Source organism: Phragmites australis, chromosome 6, assembly GCF_958298935.1.
Source record: "Phragmites australis chromosome 6, lpPhrAust1.1, whole genome shotgun sequence".
Lineage (NCBI taxonomy): Eukaryota > Viridiplantae > Streptophyta > Magnoliopsida > Poales > Poaceae > Phragmites > Phragmites australis.
The window spans coordinates 1,904,065-1,923,278 of record NC_084926.1 but is presented as its reverse complement, the minus strand read 5'-3'; the positions used below and the strand labels follow the sequence as shown (position 1 = coordinate 1,923,278).

General features: G+C 41.8%; 1 protein-coding gene across 1 annotated transcript; it reads left to right on the top strand.

The window, feature by feature from the left end:
* The first annotated feature begins 6,369 nt into the window (after positions 1–6,369).
* On the top strand, positions 6,370–8,141 carry LOC133921008 (alpha-1,6-mannosyl-glycoprotein 2-beta-N-acetylglucosaminyltransferase-like). Its single transcript, XM_062365705.1, has one exon. It carries the CDS (start codon positions 6,572–6,574, stop codon positions 7,901–7,903), a length of 1,332 nt encoding a protein of 443 aa, XP_062221689.1. The 5' UTR covers positions 6,370–6,571; the 3' UTR covers positions 7,904–8,141.
* Positions 8,142–19,214: the final 11,073 nt, after the last annotated feature.

The following is a 19,214-nucleotide window of genomic DNA, read 5'->3' as shown; positions in this document are numbered from 1 at the left end:
ATTTCCCGCGCTACCCCTCTTCCCGTCTTCTGAGGCTTTGGCTTTTTGCAGTAAACCGACTGGATGGAGAATTCGGGCCAGGGCAGTTTTGGGAAGCAAACCTTGGCTGCTCCTTTTTCATTATTTTAAATGGAATAGTGAATTTCATTAACCATGTGCCCCTAAATCACCGGGCACCAAGTCTGAAATCGGGCCCTTTGATGAAGAGAAACTAGTTTGCGAGTTTGCTACACTGTAAATCTTCATTGTCCTTCCAGTTTGAAACTCGGGGATCTCTTCCGATTCCGGATTGAATCTTCGCTGTGAAACTTATTGGAAGTTAATACGAGCTTCCTACGTTTCGAACTGAACCTTAAGCCATTTAGATGTTCAAACTTTGCAATGTTATCAGCACGCGAGGCATGTTCAGAGAACAAAAGCGATTGTGCAATGCAAGACATGCAGAGGCATGCAGTGAGTACGATTGAGCTTTGCGCCAGGTGAGAGATCGAACGTGATGCTCACCACCCTTCAAATCTGGAATGGCATTGTCGTGATTGAGATCCACCCTAGTCTGGCGCACGGTCAACAGGCTACCCACGAGCGTGCTCCTTAATTGGACCTCGATTAGTCTCCTGCAGGCTGTACGAGTATCTCTCAACCAACTAACAATTTGTCTTGCGCGCTCTCTGTGACTGACAGGTCGTGCCAATTGGAACATGACAGTGCTGCTTGTTAGGCAGCTGCTCTGGTGTTCGTTTCTCGTTTCTGTGCTCTGTCAGTTCCCAGGCCTCCGTCACTGTCCCTTGCATCTGCATCAACAGTGATTCTTCCTTGTTGTGAGTAGAGAGGAGGTTGGAAGAAAATTGATGACGGTGCATACGTGTATAATTCTAAAGTGATATTGTCAATTTTAGCTGTTTAGATGATCAAGATAAGCTACGTAGTGTAAAAAAATCTAGCCCGGTGCTTATGTACCACTTTGTCTCAATGTGACTTCGTCACAGATTAAAATGTGAGTAGTACTTCCCAGTTCACAAATATTTATTATTTTTATTAAGATCTGATCAAATTTTTAAAACTCTGAGCATCAATAGTTTTTAAAATATTTAGTTTGAAAATATAAAAAGCACATGTGTAGATTTATCTTTAAAAATGTTTTTAATAATATTTTTTATTAGATATTATAATTATATTTCTAATAAAAATTATGATCAAATTGTACATCAAAAACCATAAAAAAAATGATAAATATTTATGACAAAAAGAGTATATTAACAAAAGACATCTCATGGCACCCTAATCAGCAGGCTCTAGCGCTTCGGCGGTCACCTATGACATCGCATGGAACGGTATCAGTGGAAAAGGAAAAAGGATTACGCGCTGGACAATCCATCAGTCGATGTCTGTCATAACCTTTTTTTGGCTGGCAAAAGTTCACGCGACATAAACTGGCTTCAGACGGGACCAACTCCGGATCGTTTGGTGGCTCCGAACAGACGCGAGCGAGCATTGTCAAGCAGCAGCGAACTCTGATAGAGCAATGGCACCACGATTCAACGTACCATCCTCGCTGATAAGCAGATCCACCGTCACAGTCGCAAAACCAAACAAGAAAAATCAGATAAAGCTGCGCCAGAGAGTGGGAGAGGCGAGGAGCGACTGCAACAAGCCGGCACGTTGCAACTGCTCACGCACCATCCGGCGATTTGCACACGGGCCACGCACACACATAGCCGCCGCCGTTGGTTGGACGACCCCGTCACAAGCGGCGAGCATGAACGCCGCCACGCTTGGGATGTTCTCTTCGGGCGCCCCTGGGGAAAACTGACTCCACTCTCCCGCACGTCCCACCGCAATCAGCGCCCGAACGGACGGGCGGGTTGGGTCGGCGTACGTGCTGCTGGACCTTGTATTTTGCCGGCCGCGCCGCGAGGGTCGGACAGCGGAAAGGCGCCATGGAAGTAGATAAACCGGTGCACGACCGACCGGCTTCCGTATCTCACCCACGGGCCACGGCGCACTGCGATCCCACGCCCGATAGACGGATTTGATCCGCACGCACCGCGCTCGCGGCCCGGTCGGGATGTTGGAACTTTATTATTATATTTCGAAAATAAAAATTGCAAAACTATGCCCCATTTGAAAAAAATCGTAAAAATAGGTCCTGCCACCTGTTGTAAAGGTGACACTTTATTATTATCTTTTTAGATGATAGATTTAAAAAATAAAAATATCACCCTTCGAATAGGTGACAGATTAAAAATAAAAAATATTGTATTTTATTACTCTCAAAATTCAAAATACTATAAAAATAGTTATAAAAAATTCTGAAAATAAAGTATGTTATAGAGGTACTATGATCTAGTTATAAAAAATTCAGATAAAATATAATATGTACAATAAGAAATAAAAAGATAGATTTTATTGTACACATTGTATAATAAAATTTATCTTTTTTATTTCTCACTGTAAAAGTAATTGTTTTAGTTTTGTTTTTGGAAAACTAATTATAGCATCCTCTACTTAGATATTTTTTTTAGAATTTTTTATAACTATTTTGATAGCGTTTTGAATTTTGAAGTAACAAAACACAATTTTTAACCTGCGTCCGTTGAAAGTAGGATAACTTTATTTTTTAAATCTATCGGCTATAGAAAGTTGAAAGGGTGAAAATAATCTATTTTTTAATTTTTCAAACGGGTGTCTACTTTTATAATTTTTATTTTCAAAATATAAAAATAAAAAAGCTCCGGGATGTTGTGCGGTGCCGGCCGCTCCGCGACGTGGGCCGGGTGGCTTATCCGCGGAGCCCAGAAACAAGCGGAAAGCCGGAGAAGGCTACTCGTGTGCGGGTCCGAGTTACACCATCCACTTCCGTGCCGCGTCGCCGGTCGGCGCGCGCCGAGCGAATTGACATGACCGGCCGGCGGAACTTCCTACATAGTACGGCGGCTCTTTTCACAGCCGAGTTGACGACTCCTCCGGCCGACGCCACGACACGCGAGCCATCAGATTTTTGCCCGATGAATCGTGGCTGCGTTGGGCGCCAACTGGTAGGTTTATGCGACGACATACGTGTGTATTTTCCACGCTGCTCTGTTGCACTGCTTGACTGCTACTGCGGTCACAGGTCTCAATCTTACAAGCAAGTAGCCTACTAAAACAGCCAGTACGGTTCGCTAGATGTTATGACCCAACCAAAATCTTCAGATGTTACCACTAACACCATAATAAGGATAGCAACAAGTCAAATTAGAGTCGGATGGAGCAAGAACACATTCAATCTGAAATCCGAAACATTAGCCTAATCCGGTCTGAAAATTCATATTAGGGGCAAAATCACTCTTGGCTTAGTCGCGGTGGGAACCCAAGATCCAATAGAGGATCTGAAACCCAATGTGTTAGGTTTGATGCGAGTGAGTCTCAAGTGCACCCAGCCTCCTTGACAGCGGGGGTGCAGAAGGCAGGGACGCAACTACCGTAGCCTAATCGTTTCTTGCACTTCCCCAACAACCGTGTCCACACAGGCAGCGACACGAACGATGGCTCCTGTGTGAGGGAGGCAACAACTCCTGCTTCGCGCTTTTCAACAGTGGTGGCAGTGGATACTTCTTCAATAGAGGTGGCTCCCATAAGCGAGGGGAGCCAGAGATGGGAGGCTTGAAAGTACAATGACGTCCTCTAGAGAGGATGAATATATGTTTTTATAAAAAATCGTCCACTTTTTACTATTAACATAAACTTACATATAAAAATAAACTAACGGATTTTTCACAAGTAAAAATCCTAAATATACTATGCTCAACTAGTGCACAATCACCATAAATAAGTGTTGAAGTTATAATTCTAGAGTGGCAAAAATTATTCTAAACTAGCAAAAAATATGCAAGAAAACTCTAGTTCAAAATTATGAAAACATTGTTAACCGGATACTCTGGGTTGAATCCGGAACATCCAAGTTCAGAGCTGATTGTATAGTATCCGGAGTTTCTGGGTTAAATTCGAAACATCCGGATTCAGCAGAGAATAAAATCAAAACTAAAATTAAAGTACATCTGAAGAGTTCTAGCTCAAACCAAATAAAATCGTGTGTTTCAAATGATGATTCAAAGTAGATATACAGAGAACCTACAATCAATTTTACATGAGCAAATAGATCGAGCAATATGTATAAATATAGAGCAAGAACTCAAGAACAAGAAAATAAGATAGAAGACACGCGATTTATTTTTTGAAGTTCGGACATATCCACTAGAGGTTCTTACGTCTCCGTTGAGGGGCTCAGTCACTTTAAGCCGGGTCTCTCTCAACCATTTTCCTCTCGAAGCTCGGTCACACTTAGGTTTAGCTTCTACTCCTGATTTCTCCACTTACGGAGACGAAATCGAAGCCTTTACAAACTTACCATGGCACACCACAACCTTAGATGCTTATCGGCGATGTCTAGCCGCATAGGGGATTAAATCCCCAAGAGTAATAAACGCTTCACGAATTTCTTGTCGATAAATTCGAGTGTTTAAGATGGGATTTAGCTCACTTGCACTCAATCTTTCAATCTTAGAACCCAAGTCAATTTTTTTCTCAAATCACACACTAGATTGGAGTGAGAGGGAGTTTTTTTCTCTAAAAGGTTTTTTTTTCGTACCTAAGCAACAGCAAACAAGGATAGAGTGAGGGGTTATTTATACCATTCCCAAAAAAACTAGCTGTTACACAGTTTTTGTACTGATCCAGAGTATTCAAGTCACTCCGAAGTATCCAGGTTGGCACTTGAACGCGTAAACGAGAACTCTAACCAGAGTACAACTCAAAGGGTCCGAACAACTAACAGAACTTGGAGTCTCTAAGTCAACTCGTAGTATCTGGGTAAAGCGCTTAGGCCCTAATAGACCACCCGGCTCGGAGCTAAACTTGGAGCATCCGGGTCCGTTCAGAGTGTCTGAGTTTAGCACAACTGACCCTCTGAAAACGGTGATAAATTTTGATCTTGAAGTCCAATTTTGACGATTTTAGACTCTAGATAAAGTTTACTTAGATAGCTACACATCTAAACTGAATCCATAATACTAAACATATTTGATCAAACTAGGAACGCTCTGAAACCTAATTTAGATACTTCCACACTTTTTGCACCGGATTACTAAAGCGAACTCACACTTTGGGTTGATTAGAAACTCTTGAGCACTGAGACACGACAAATAGCTTTATGTTGCATCCCTCTTAATAGTATGGCATACCTATAGTCAAATTCAAATGTAAAACTCATTTGAACTAATTTGACCATTTGAATACCTTCAAATACCGCTTATTTATTTCAAACTTTAAGGTTTGCCAACTTTTATATCATATTCACTCTATCTCTTTTTTATTTTTCATATGATTGATACGAATCACCCATAACTTCTCATAGCCTTGTATGGTATTGGCGTAAACCCTTCACTCGTTCTTCACCATCGTCTTGGCCCTTCGACACCAAGCTATTTTCTTGCCCTTCATCACTGATGGTCCATTGCAGCTGAGTCTTACTTGCCCTTCACTGTCTTACCATATAAAACTATTTTGTATCTGATATCTTCAATAAATTTATTTTATCATATATGTAGTTCAATCTTGTTATTCACTCCTGGTATATATGTTTTCAATTTAACTTATAACTTCTTATAGATTCTAACCTAACTCACTAAAGCATAAAGTATATGGGTTAGTCCATAAAATTCTATGGGCAATATCATATATTTAATTACTTGATCTTCACAAGTAACTTAACATTCACACTTATCGTCAATCTTCTATTAGTTTTCTTTCCTCTTGTGAGCATCACTAAGATCTCAATCATCTTGACGCATATGTCTCCTCTATGCATCACATACGAAACAACTTACTAACAAACTCAATAATATTACTAGTCTATATGTATTATCATTAGTTACTAAAACTATATATAAGAACTAGGTGCACTTTAAGACTAGATGACTGGACAGGAGCAAGAGGACCCATCTTTTCTTTGCTAGCCACCCCCGGCCTTCAACCTTTGAGGCCATGGGATACCCACAAGTCTCGAACCTAACCTGAATCGGAGCCTCAATCCAATAATCACGTGCAATGATTTCTACTCCTGATCCACTCTCTTGACTGGGTTCCTCTGATTTCAATATCACTATGATTTTGTCACTGATACGGAGAAACATAAATTGCCGATCCCATATATCAGTGATAAAGTTATAATAACACTAAAATCAGATAATCCTTAGCCCGCTCTCACTAGTCTGAAATCCGCGCGACCCAACCCGGCTCACAGCCATCCAAAGGAAAGGAGCTATTTGAGCAGTTAATTACTCAACTCTACTCCATAAAACAAAGTACGAACATTGAAGTGTACAAAGCATTAGAGGCAAAAGAATGGAAACCAGTTAAAGCAGGCAAACAGCAAACAAAGTACTGCTCCAATAAAGCAAACAAACACAAGGAAAAGTCTTTGGTTCTCCCAGCTCCGCCTAATCGCGACGCGGACGCGGCCTCCTCCAGCTGCCATCAGCCAACAAACTCAGCGCAAGATCCGGCTAAGGATCTCGGAGGCGCCGCCGCCGCCATGCCGAGTACTTCCTCCTCCTCCTCCCACCACCACCACCGCGCCCGGCTACGCGCCCGCGCCGCGCCGCTCCTCGTCGTCGTCGTCTTCGCCGTCCTCGTCCTCACCGAGCTCCTCCGCACCAGCACCCGCCGCGACCTCCCCCCGTCCGCGAGCCGGTTCGGCTCCTCCTCCCCCGCCAACGCGAACCACACCGTCGCGCAGCGCAAGATCCTGCTCGACCCGGCCTTCACCCCGCGGCTGCCGCGCCAGAGCCCGCTCTCCCTCTCGCTCTCCCAGCGCAACGCGCTGCCGCCGCGCAACGTCGGGCGCTTCCCCAGCCTCCCCGACGATCACCTCAAGATCGTGCTCTACGTGCACAATCGCCCACGCTACCTCCGCCTCGTCGTCGACAGCCTCTCGCGTGTCGAGGGCATCGGCGAGGCACTGCTCATCGTCAGCCACGACGGATACTTCCCGGAGATGGACAAGATCGTGCAGGGCATCAACTTCTGCCAGGTGAAGCAGATCTTTGCACCCTACTCGCCGCACCTCTTCCCAGATGCCTTCCCTGGTGTCACCCCCGGGGACTGTCAGGGCAAGGATAACGCCGCGGAGAAGCGGTGCCAGGGCGACCCTGACCAGTACGGCAACCACCGCTCTCCAAGAATCGTGTCTCTGAAACACCACTGGTGGTGGATGATGAACACCGTGTGGGATGGGCTGGAGGAGACCAGGGACTTCGATGGCCACGTTCTCTTCATAGAGGAGGACCATTACATATTCCCCAATGCATACCGGAACGCGCAGCTGCTTATGGATTTGAAGCCGAAGAAGTGCCCCCAGTGCTATGCTATCAATTTGGCTCCATCGGATGTCAAAGCGAAAGGGGAAGGTTGGGAGAGCTTGGTTGCCGAGAAGATGGGTAACATTGGCTATGCCTTCAATAGGACAGTGTGGAGGAAGATTCATGCTAAGGCTAAGCAGTTTTGCGCATTTGATGAGTACAATTGGGATATAACAATGTGGGCAACTGTGTACCCGTCCTTTGGAGCTCCTGTTTACAGTCTCAGGGGGCCTAGGAGAAGTGCTGCACATTTCGGCAAGTGTGGCCTGCACCAGGGCCAAGGTTCGAGCAATGTCTGTGTGGATAATGGCGAGGCAGCTGTGGAATTAGAGGACATCGACAAGGTCCCTAACATCAAAGCTGATTGGCCAGTCCGCATCATCCAGAGGCAAGAGGGGTATCAGGCTGGTTTCAAAGGATGGGGTGGTTGGGGTGATCGGCGTGATCGAGAGCTATGTTTGAGTTTTGCATACATGTACCATATTAAAGACCCATCATCTGCATAATGGGGGAGTACAGGCACATGGTTTTTGGCACAACTGATGCCACTGTTGTAGTGTTGTTTGGTATGCGCCCATTGATTCATACAGGGTTTGTTCTATAGATAGCCTTCCTCCTTTATCACAGTTTTGTAGAGTGGTTTGGTTTTTGGTTGATAGACAATTGCTGCTAGCCTTGGGTCAACCTTCCTAAACTGTATGACTTACTTTAGCTCAATGATATGGATAGAGTTACTTTTTTTAAGCTTGTTTGCAGCATTTATTGGTTAGAAACTGCCACACTATGTCTGTTTGAAGTATTAATTTCTATACACCTTTAATGATGAAGTATTAATTAGCCGAACCCGATCAGTGACTTGCCATTTTAAATCATATTAATCTCTATTTATTTGTTTTGTCAGCACTTACTCAATTCTATTGTGATCCATATGATTTTATTTACTCAGTTCTTGTGTGATCTTCTGTTCCGGTTCTTGTATTTCATATGAACTCTTCCACTCATATTTTTGATACTTAAGGATTTTCAGCTAGTGAATTTTGGGCACGTACAAAGATAATTACTGCTCAACCAAATATGGAGTTCTTCTTGTGCCGCAGTTTGTTACACTGTACCTAATGGTATTTAGTAACTATAGTTATCATCCACTAATTGTAATCTTCAGCTGCCAAGTAAAAAATCTTACTTGTTGGGCATTAGTTATGTTCTGTCATACATATATTAAAGGGCTAAGAATCGGAGACCAGCTAGGGTTAGTTATTGTAGATATTGTTCATGTGGGCCCCCGTATATGTTTGTGTGTATATATGTATATGTGTAGGTATACATATACATATATGTATACATATGCATATGATATAATTTTATTTTCGGAAAGTTCTAGAAAAATGTCGAAATGAATATTAGTTATATTGACAATTCGGTTGAAATAATCTAAAATGTAAAGAAAATATCTAAAACTCAAAAAATATGAAACACATTTTGTTAGGATCGTATTACTGTCGTCTACATATTAAAATTATGTACATGCATGAAAGTACTACTGTTTTCTTTATAATTAAATGAATATGTTAAATATAAATATTGAGATGTCCAAAATTAGTGAACCCAATTTTTTAGCCTTCTTTTGTAATGCTCTGTGAAAAAAAAAGCACGTGGTGTAGGTGCGCTAATCCGCCTAGTTATATACTATAGGTTCATAGATAGAATTCAGGAAACAATTACTCAGAAGCTTATAAAACTTGAGGCGACAATGAAACTCTGATAAATTAGTTATCTGGAAAGAATTCATTTGTTCAGTAAATAATCAGGTGTGCTCACTCCAGTCAAAAGTGAGTGTTTTCCTAGAATTTGTGCAGTCAAAGTAGTGTTATTTGACCAATATGTCTCCACGAAGATTGAGATCCGTCGTATAAAAATGATAGTAATATGTTTGTCTCGAAAATTACTTTGGCAATATTAAAAAAGAACAAATAATTACAAAAGAAATTGGTGGTAGAAGTCATGTTTTGGAGACCATGCCAAAATTCATAATGGCATTTCGCTGTTGTTTTTGAGAGTTTTTTTGTAAACTTCTAACTTTCTACCCATGTGACTGTCGCAGTTAGAGTTGAACAAATGTTGGGCTGGGCCATAAACCCTGATTTTTTAGCTGTCTTGCCTAGAGTGCATATATTTACTTGGTCCAGACCAGCCAAATGCTATTTCAATAGGCTGGATACAAGTTTTCATGAAGATAAGCTGGTTTAGGTTTTGAAATAAGATGGACTTGACTCAGCTTGGGCTGGCTGGGCTCAGCACTTTCTTTTACCAAATCTGTCTGATAATTTGGTCCTTAACTTTTTCAGATTTGCATACCTGATTGTCATGTTCATGTGTAAGTTAGAAGGAGGCGAATCCAATGTAAGTCTCTTAGCTTTACTAGACTGTTCCTCTGCTCTTACTGTGACCATTTCAACTGTTAATGCTGTTCTGCTTTGGCTTCTGTTAAGCGCCACGAAAGAAAGTTCTGAACAAACCTAGGGCATATATTTGTAAAACATGAGTTCTGTTGCTATCTTATGTTTAGTTGCTATTCCATTGCATGAGTTGCATACTACCGAATACAGAGGGATGACCCCAAGGCAATGTACAGATTCACCTATAGAACACAGATGAACACCTTACATTGGCTCCGTAGTATTTCGGCTAGTCTTATTTTGATTCTTTACATGTTTGTTTTCTTCATACAATTCAGTTTTGTTAATTCTATCGTCCTTCAATTTGTATCAGGCTCCACCAAGCAGGAAGAAAATATGCAACCTGCAATATCAGCAGCAGCAGAAGCACATGGTGAGCATCTTTGACTCTTGCTTGCCATGTTTACTTCATCCAAGTCAATGAACAGTGCTCCTGATTCCCCAGATGAAACAACCTCAACGTTATGTCACAATCTAAATAAATCAATTATGCGTGGACCGTCAGCCCTGTGAGCTGGGCCTGACCCAAAATCGTATGTGTGGCTTGCGCCAAGATGCTTTTGGGTTTTGGCCAGCTTCACTGGTCTTTCTGAAGTTGCTGTGAAGTTGTAACTGTACCCACCTCGATGTCAATGTTAAGCTCAGTGACAGCGTACTGAAAGGAATTGAACATTTCTTATGAAAACATCTTACACAAGCTGGAAGTTAAGTTGGAATCTGGGTTATGCAAATTCTAAATTGAAGTAGATTTGACACTGGGAGCACAGAGACATGGAAATGGAATACCAAAAGCTAATCAGCTGCAGAAAAAGGGTGAATATAAGGTGGTTGGACTTCTGTTATACGTGAATACAACTGTGGGAATGTTCCTATCCACTTGGCTTCGAATATAGCATTTGCCCTTGCATCCTAGCTGGTGGAGTTACACATTCTCCATAGGATTTATTCCTAATAATATGTTAAAAATAACAGGATTATCTTTATAGATTAAATATCGAATATGAAACGAGACACACGCGATGTATATAGATTCAACCTTCGGTTAGAGTAATATCTTACGTCCTGTGTGGATGATTATATCTATGTATTCACTTGAGTACAATCAATAGAGCTAAGATATTATATAAAGTAGATTAGATCTAGTCTAATCTAGGATTAAAATCGTCGAGTTTCTCCTACGCTAAGATCTTGATGCTTGCGTCTAGTAGCTGAGTAAAAGAGAGAGTCCTCAGGGGGTTTAGGTTTCTGCCTTATATAGGGGTGATGTATTGCTTTCTATCCAGTCGTAGTCGATAGAGAGTTATTTTTCTTATCATCCAGGTAGATAGATCTGTTATAGATACTAGTCTTTTTGAGTTGGATAAGCAATCGAGACATTCCTAGTATACACTTTCTGGATTCCGGATGTATCAGGTACCATAGATTTGGTTCTATAATATCCAGAGTTGTTAAGTATACACACGGCATACCCCATCCATATATGATATACTCTTTAGATGTATATACCACATAGTTAGATATTTGATAGTAGCCTTCTAACTCTACTCAACAGAGAGGATTTCTGAAAGCGCCTACTCGAGTACCGTTAAGTCCAAGCCTGGTCGAGTAAGTTAGATCGAACTCACAGTCAAAAGAATCGAATAAGGAGATGCTTCGTTTCGAGTATCGAGTGGAAACACTTTTGGATCAAGCGCCCTGTTGTTATTCGCACTCGAGACTCAATAAGGGCTAGTAATATCGACTTCTCAATATTCGTCTCTAAGTAGAGTTAAAAACTTCTAAATTTTGAAATAATGGGTTTAGGCACATTAAATGTGATCAGATGGGCGTGCAGCAATTCGTACAGCACCATCATCCCGCTTTTCACGCTGATCGAAGCACCACCATTTTTATTCTAAGTGAAAACAATTTTCGAGTCTCATCTTAAGGCATATTTAATTATCTAAGGGGGGAAGTTCACCATCATTGTCTTAGCCTCGTTGTCTCCTCTGCAGTCTCGCCCTTCGAATTCATCCACCATTGTTCGCATTCTACTCAAAGACTTCATATTTCACTTTGGATTTTATGGCAGAAACTCTCGATTGGGGGAGGGTGCTAGACACTATCTCCAACAAACTGCGGCTTCTAGAAGATTTTGCCTTCTTCCGTTGTGTCTGCACCTCATGGCGTGAAGTGCGTAGGTTGGCAAATTTTGCTTCTTGATCCTGAAAGGATTGTTTATGCATGAAGATGGCTTGGTAGAGGTCTATCGCCTAAGAAGTGAAGCAGTTTTTGATCTTCATTTTTGAGGTTTAATTAGCGACAGCTCGGAGATGATTTGGGTCTCGAATGGGCTCTTGATGATCATTGAGTGAGGGCATCAGATCAAAGGTAGGGTAATTAATTCAGTGATAGGATGGTTCTGTAATTTCCTATCGCTTTCATATGATGCGTTATAGGTGAATCTGGAGGGGTTCGCAGTGTAAAAAGATGAGAAATTATTTGTGTTGAACTGTCCAAATAGTATTCTAATTAATCATTAAGTCGATCATTTCCATAATCATGTCTGCAATGATTAACTAGAATACCATTCTAATAGTCTCGATATGTGTTTTATACCCAAGATCGGAATATACGTATTCCCACTATAGGTCATCACAACAAAACTTAAGAAAGAATGAGTAATTAAAATATATTACATGTCATTAAATTATTACATTAGCATAAACATTTACAAGACACTACGTAGCGGAAAATAAAATCTATTGATAACAAAATGTGGTGGTGGTGGGGGGAGCCATTGCCCTAAGGCACCACCTAAAAACTCGCCACTCAAGTAGTTTGTAGCCAAACACTAGCTAACCTCACCTGCAGAACCTAAAAGAGCAGCGTGAGTACGAAGGTACTCGCAAGATTTAATCCATAACGAGTATATATAAATAACCTGACTACAAGGATTATACATTTGGATGATTAGCAAGGAGCGGTCACAAGGTTAAGTAGGTCCAAATGCGAAAGCAATTTTTGATATAAATGTGTAAGCATCTACACATGACCGTATACATCATTCTAACCTGTAATCAACGACATGAATATATATATGTAACTGGAACCATCATAAATATATTTGAGAATAGAATCATATCAACTACATCATACTATATCATCCCACATTCGTGACTCTACGACTGATATGGATGGACAGAAGCATGCTCATGACCGAGAGCGTGACAATTATAATTTTTTTACATCCTACAGGAGGTATATCTTTACTCACACGACTCGAGAACCATTCGGCTTGCGCGATCACACAGGCCCACACAAGGGGTACTCGTGTCAACCATTCTTATACCTGAAACTATGCACTTGCACATACCTATATGGCACCAGGTATTACCGCGAGCATATCTCAGACACCTCCAGCTCCCCATCACCTTGCTTCTCCTATTCTTTTTCTCTTACGCGTTATAGGGATGCATGACAAGTATTAGCACAACATATGATAATCAGCTTATCTTACCATTAGATCGACATATGGTTACTACAGAAAGTGTTAAAGCTAACGGCACCGACGAACAATACTTAACCGATGCAAGTGGTCTATAGCATTCGGGTTTCTCTCCCAACCTACGTCTAGCATCGCCCACACCTTACCTCATTCTCACCACTCATCAACCCATCATTGCTATTATCATTATGAACAATAATTAAACTTATAATTCACGAACGATGGAACATTCCATTGCTCGACTTCTACCGATGATCTAATGCCGTGCTAAGCATCTCGTTTAACTTTTAAGTTAGACAGACACATCATTGAGCACAGGTAACTAGGATAGGACATCAAATAAATAAGATAGGAGCAAATGCATCAACATAGGAGCTACTCACCATTTCCCGACATCGACTCGCTAACATGCACAATATACATATGGTATAATTTATCACTTAGACACCACATTATCCAAAATAGTAGGTATAGTATGTTTAGATGTTTTCCTTGCTGCTCCGGTACCTGCCTGATGCTACCTGTGTCGTACTCACAGAATTCTGAACTGCCCTCGGTCACGCCCACGTCACACTCTGGTTCTTCGTTCTCTAAAGAACAACGCATGCAATGATGAATATGAAAGAAATGCAAAGATGTATGCCACAATATGCATAATAGCAAGTTAAAAATACAAGACATGTGATAGATTAACAAAATCTACAATCTAACAAGTTCGGAAATTATAACCGAATTCGGAAGTTACGGGTTAAACTCAGAACTTCTAGGCTACAGAACTTCTGGGTTAACCTCCGGGTGAAGGTTCTCGGGTTGCCACTTTTTGATGGACTTGTAGGTTCCAGGTTGAGGTCAGAACCTCTAGATCAGGTCAGAATATCTGATTTGCTTCTGAATGGGGGTGCTCGGCTAATCCTAAATCGGATAAATCCGGAACTTCTTGGTTATACCCGGAACTTCCAGGTTGGGTTAGATGCTTCGAGTGAGGCTCCGAGCAAGGGTGTTCGGTTAGAGTTAATTCGAATTACCCAGAACTTTCAGATGTGGGTTCTCAGTTAGCTCTAACTAGGATCACCAGAACTTCAGAACTTCGGAGAGCTCCTGGAACACACGCACGCGAGCAGGAACATGAGTTCTTTTGGTGCCACTTCAGAACTTAGCAGCATTTTCTGTTGTATTAATCAGCTATATTAAAAAAAAGCTAACAACTAACTACCTAAACTAGTGCACCACGATCTCAAACAACCGTGCCATCCCACGGCCTCACACCATGACGCAAACTACGCTGGAAAATCAGAAAGCAAACGTGGACAACCCCAGGTGAATGCAGCATCGCGTCAGACCTCCTCTTGGACACGCACGGCCACGAACTGACCACGCTCTTGCTATTGAACAAGATGAACATGCAACAGATTATCTAACAAGAACAAATCTTCTGAGACTTCTCTAATTCAACTAAACTTTATCTCGACTACGGTGACTTTTTTATATATTACATCTATGAGACCTACTAACGTATACTTGGCAAATATGTTAATCTCAATGACTATATTGTTATTAATCACTAAAGTCACAATTATGATCTAATAATATTATTTTCACTAGAGTTGAACTAGTTCGCGAGCTTCGAGCTTTCATCTACCCTAAGTAGTATTGGAACACCTAACATGGACCATATCTTATTCAGGCTCAAGACAGTTGCTTCATCATTAAATCATCACCCGTAGAAGCCTCTCTCCCTCTCACCCGAAAGACCCCTGTCCCCTGCAGTTGGCTAAGTTTATTAGTCTCTATCTTGTCGTCGAGTGAATATCATCTCGCAGGAGCAGCCAGATTTTCCTGCTTTTGTTTGACAAGGAGTTTAAACAACGAATGATAATGTACTGCATTATTGCCGTCTCCGTTAGATAAGCAATGAGATCTCACGATCACACATCGAGTTAGTGAAGAAACTAGAAGGAGCACGCGAGCAATAGAGCGAGGCAGCGTGGGGGACACCGTGTTCTCTCTTTCACATCGCGATCGCAATGCCTCGCTCTCACTCACCCTCTTGGATTGGATCCTCGCGCGCCCCCACTCAGACAGATTCCAACAAAAGCCAAGCCAGGCACCATAGTTGTTTCTTGTCTTCAGTGGTTTACCATATGAACACGTTTAAGCAAGACGTGTGATTGGTTAAACAATCGACCAGGCCGTTCAAAGAAAAAACTTTAATTCATGGTAGGAGTGTGTGTTTGCTTTCTTTCCTGAGGAACTGAATGCATTTGTTGTTGCTGCTGCGTTGTCATCACGTTCACCACAGCTGCTGACAGCCACTGTAGCTAAGCCATTTGGTGCGTGGGCGCCACAAATAATGTTGAAAAAAAAATAAGTGGCCGGCACCTGTCCCTGTCCGCCATGGCCACCCAACGGGAAAGCTCTCAAGAGTCTCCGAGGGGATCTGCAGGACGATGTGGAGGACGATCCAAAGGTTTTCAGACGTTGTTGCTTCTTCGCGCAAGTCATTGCCTGTTATTTTCAGGCAGTGGTGTCTAAATGGGCGGCCCGGTCCGGCTCGGCACGGCACGGGTCCAGCCAGGCATGATTTATTTTGGCACAGTCCGTTAGTTAAATGGATCGTGCCGTGTCGGTCCACGTACCGTGGCTGCAACTTTGGCACGACCTATTTAAGATCGGGTCGTACCGTACCGGCCTGCGGCACGCTAGGTTTAATAATATTTTTTCCATGTCGGCCCGTTAACACGTGAAAATTGGAAAAAAAAAATCAAAAAATTGCCTGATGTTAGGATTGAACTCACGATCTTATATGGAAAACAACCACTCTACCACCATGTTAAACATTTCTTTATGTATTAGGGATAAATAAATTATATAAAACCTTAGAAAAATAGAAAAATTTAAATGGGCCATGCCGTGCTGGCCCGGCGTGTCGTGGCTTCGGCCCAGGCACGGCCCACCTAACTGTGTCGTGCCGGTCTGGCCCGTTTACTCTCGTGTCGTGTCGTGCCTGGATCAGACCATTTTTCCAGTGCCACGGGTTGGCCCGTTAGGCCCGGCCCAGTTGGCCATCTTTATTTTCAGGCATGTTAATCGGCGAAAGGTGATCGTAGTACGCGGGAAGATGCGGTTGTGGCAGTGGACAAATGCGTGCAGCGGATCCTAATTTTGTTGCCGGATCGATCAGGGGCGGATCCACGTGTGCGCGGAGGGGGCTGAAGCTAGAATTTCTGGTTCCTGCGTGCCCACGCGCAGCCCAAGTCACGGGCGACGGGTTTATCACGGCCTGCGGCTTGTGTGAGGGCGCGTGGCTGCAGGCTGAGGCCGGGGTGGAAGGGCGGGGAAGCCCAAACCCAAATGGGGGGGGGGGGGAGGAGAAGGGTTTAAGTGGAATTTTTTTGGATAAAGTTTATATAAGAATTTTATTTAAATTTTTATGTTGATATTTTTGTTAAAAAGTTTGTGCTAGAAATTTTTTTATAACTTTTTCTAAACCCACTGTATAAGTTTTTACTGATAAATTTTGTGCAGTACAAGTTCTTGCTACAAGTTTTGTGAATAAGTTTTGTGGACAAGTTTTGTTACGAGTTTATGCATAAGTTTTTTTACAAGTTTTATAGAAGTTTTTGTTATAAGTTTGTGAAGAAATTTTGTAGATAAATTTGCCAATAAATTTTGAGTTAAACTTTTCTCAAAGGCAAAGGAGCTTTGCCCGTGGACCTCGCGCCCCACGGCCTGCTCCCCCATGCTCCCGCGCCACGACCTGCTCCCCACGCGCGCTTTTATCGCTTTGCTGTCAAGGCGCGGCGCACGTTCCGCTCCGGTCGCACGCGCTGATTAGCCTCGTCCGGCTCAAGCACCCTACCCCACGCACATGAGAGTCATCAAACCCCCTTAACTTTTTGGTATGAAAGAGAAAATAAAGAGAGTAGAAAGAGAAGAAGGAAGAACATTTTAATTGATGATTCTAGATCCACTATTGATATATATTATTGTTTCGTTTGGCTACTACTCGTGTACCTTTGATTTCAAATGAGGTGATCGTACGTTTGGTTTGAAACGAGGATGTGGATTGAGATTATCCTTCTACTTATTATCTTCTTACTTTGCTCTAGGTAATTTCTGACGATCTTTAGAAAAATCTGTGCTGATAGAATTGGTTTGGCACCGTAGAAAACTAATTTTATTGTGAGTTGAACTAGCCCAATTAGTTAGGATTCTCATGGTGGATAGTGTTAGGACTTGAGCCATGCAGTGCAGGCATGGCTCGGCCCCATCGTGTCTCGCATCATATCATGCCATGCTTTCTAGGCACGATCGGTTCATCGTGTCGTACCGATATGAGTCAACTTCAGAAAGACATAAACACGACCCTTGACATGCTATGTCGTCGTCGTGCCGACCTACGCACGGTTTTGTTTCATATCACTGACAAAGCTTACATATTTATCTCTTATTATTTCATACTTGCGTCTCTCATACTCACACATACTCCATATCGCCTGACAATACTTATATATTTATCTTTTATCATCTTACACTTGTATATCTCATGCCCACACATCTCTCTTAGAGTCTCACATTTTGTATCAGAGAGATTAGAAGATAAACACGGAAAAATAGTTATGCAGATTGTGTCGTGCTCTTTTCGTGTCGTGCCGGCATATGCATGGTCCAAGCCATCATTCCGTGCCACCACGCTCACCGTGCCAAGGTTCTAGACACGGCATGACCCTCGTGTTCGTGCCATGTCGGCTCAGCCCAAAATATGTTGTGCCGTGTAGTGCTCTGGGCTGTGCCAAAACTCGTGCCGTGGATTGTCCAGGAATAACATGGCCCAAGTCCCAGCTCTAGTGGTGGAACATATTTATTTGGGTTTGAGTCCTAAACTAGGCGTAGTTGCTCGCATAAAATCCCGAGAGGAATAGTGGATATACACATGGGTGTGTTAAGTGATCAAAACGTGTACTCGCGCTACGCAAGATTATGCCTCTAATCTTGTTTAGAAGTGTTCTATTACGTACCCAGGGGGGCATGAGTATGATGTGCGTAAGTACATGTGTCCAACTTAAAAAAAAAAGAATAAAATCTAAAAATTGCACATGCATGCTTTAATCTTATGGCACACACACCTATTTTACTTCTAAAAATATACTAAATTACTTGTGAGTTTGAACCAATTTATTTTTTGAAATTTGCTTGGCAGCAAAATTATTCTCATTTTTATTGAAAATATGTAATAGATAGATTTTATATTGTCTTTAAATTATTCTAATTTATTCACAAGATTAGTTGAACATACAATCTAAATTATCTTTAACCTATGTCTTAAATTGCTCACGGATCAATTCTAATTTACTTATGATTTTTCACAAAGTTACTTAAATAACTGTTTTAAGAGTAGATAAATAGATGGATTTTTATCAAATGTTTTCTCTGTTTTTCTACACATCGAAGTGGGTCAAAAATAAGTGTTGCAAGTATAGATAAAAAAAAGTCCAAATATAAAATAAAATGCTCATATTTAGGCATTTTTTTATATGTACATAGCATAGGTCTAAATCATGCACGTACAACTTTTAGATGGGTAAAAAAGCTAGTTATATTGTGAGAATTATATAGAGCTAAAAAAAGAATCACTACTAATTGTTAGCCTCACAATATCGGAAGCATAATGTCTAAAATAGCCCGACTAAATTTCGCAGGAATATTTTTTTGTCACATTTACCTCGAGGCAAAGTATGACAGCCAACCAAATAAATCTCTCCTTAGCAGAAAATATCTCTCCTGTAGATATATGCCGCGGTAGAAAGACTGTTTTGGTAAGTGTCCAAGTAAGTGTTGCTAGAAATTCCTGTCAGGCACGACCACAGGGATCAA

Bases quoted from the DNA above. Each gene is read 5' to 3' on its own strand.
- LOC133921008 (XM_062365705.1), top strand. From the start codon at position 6,572: ATGCCGAGTACTTCCTCCTCCTCCTCCCACCACCACCACCGCGCCCGG.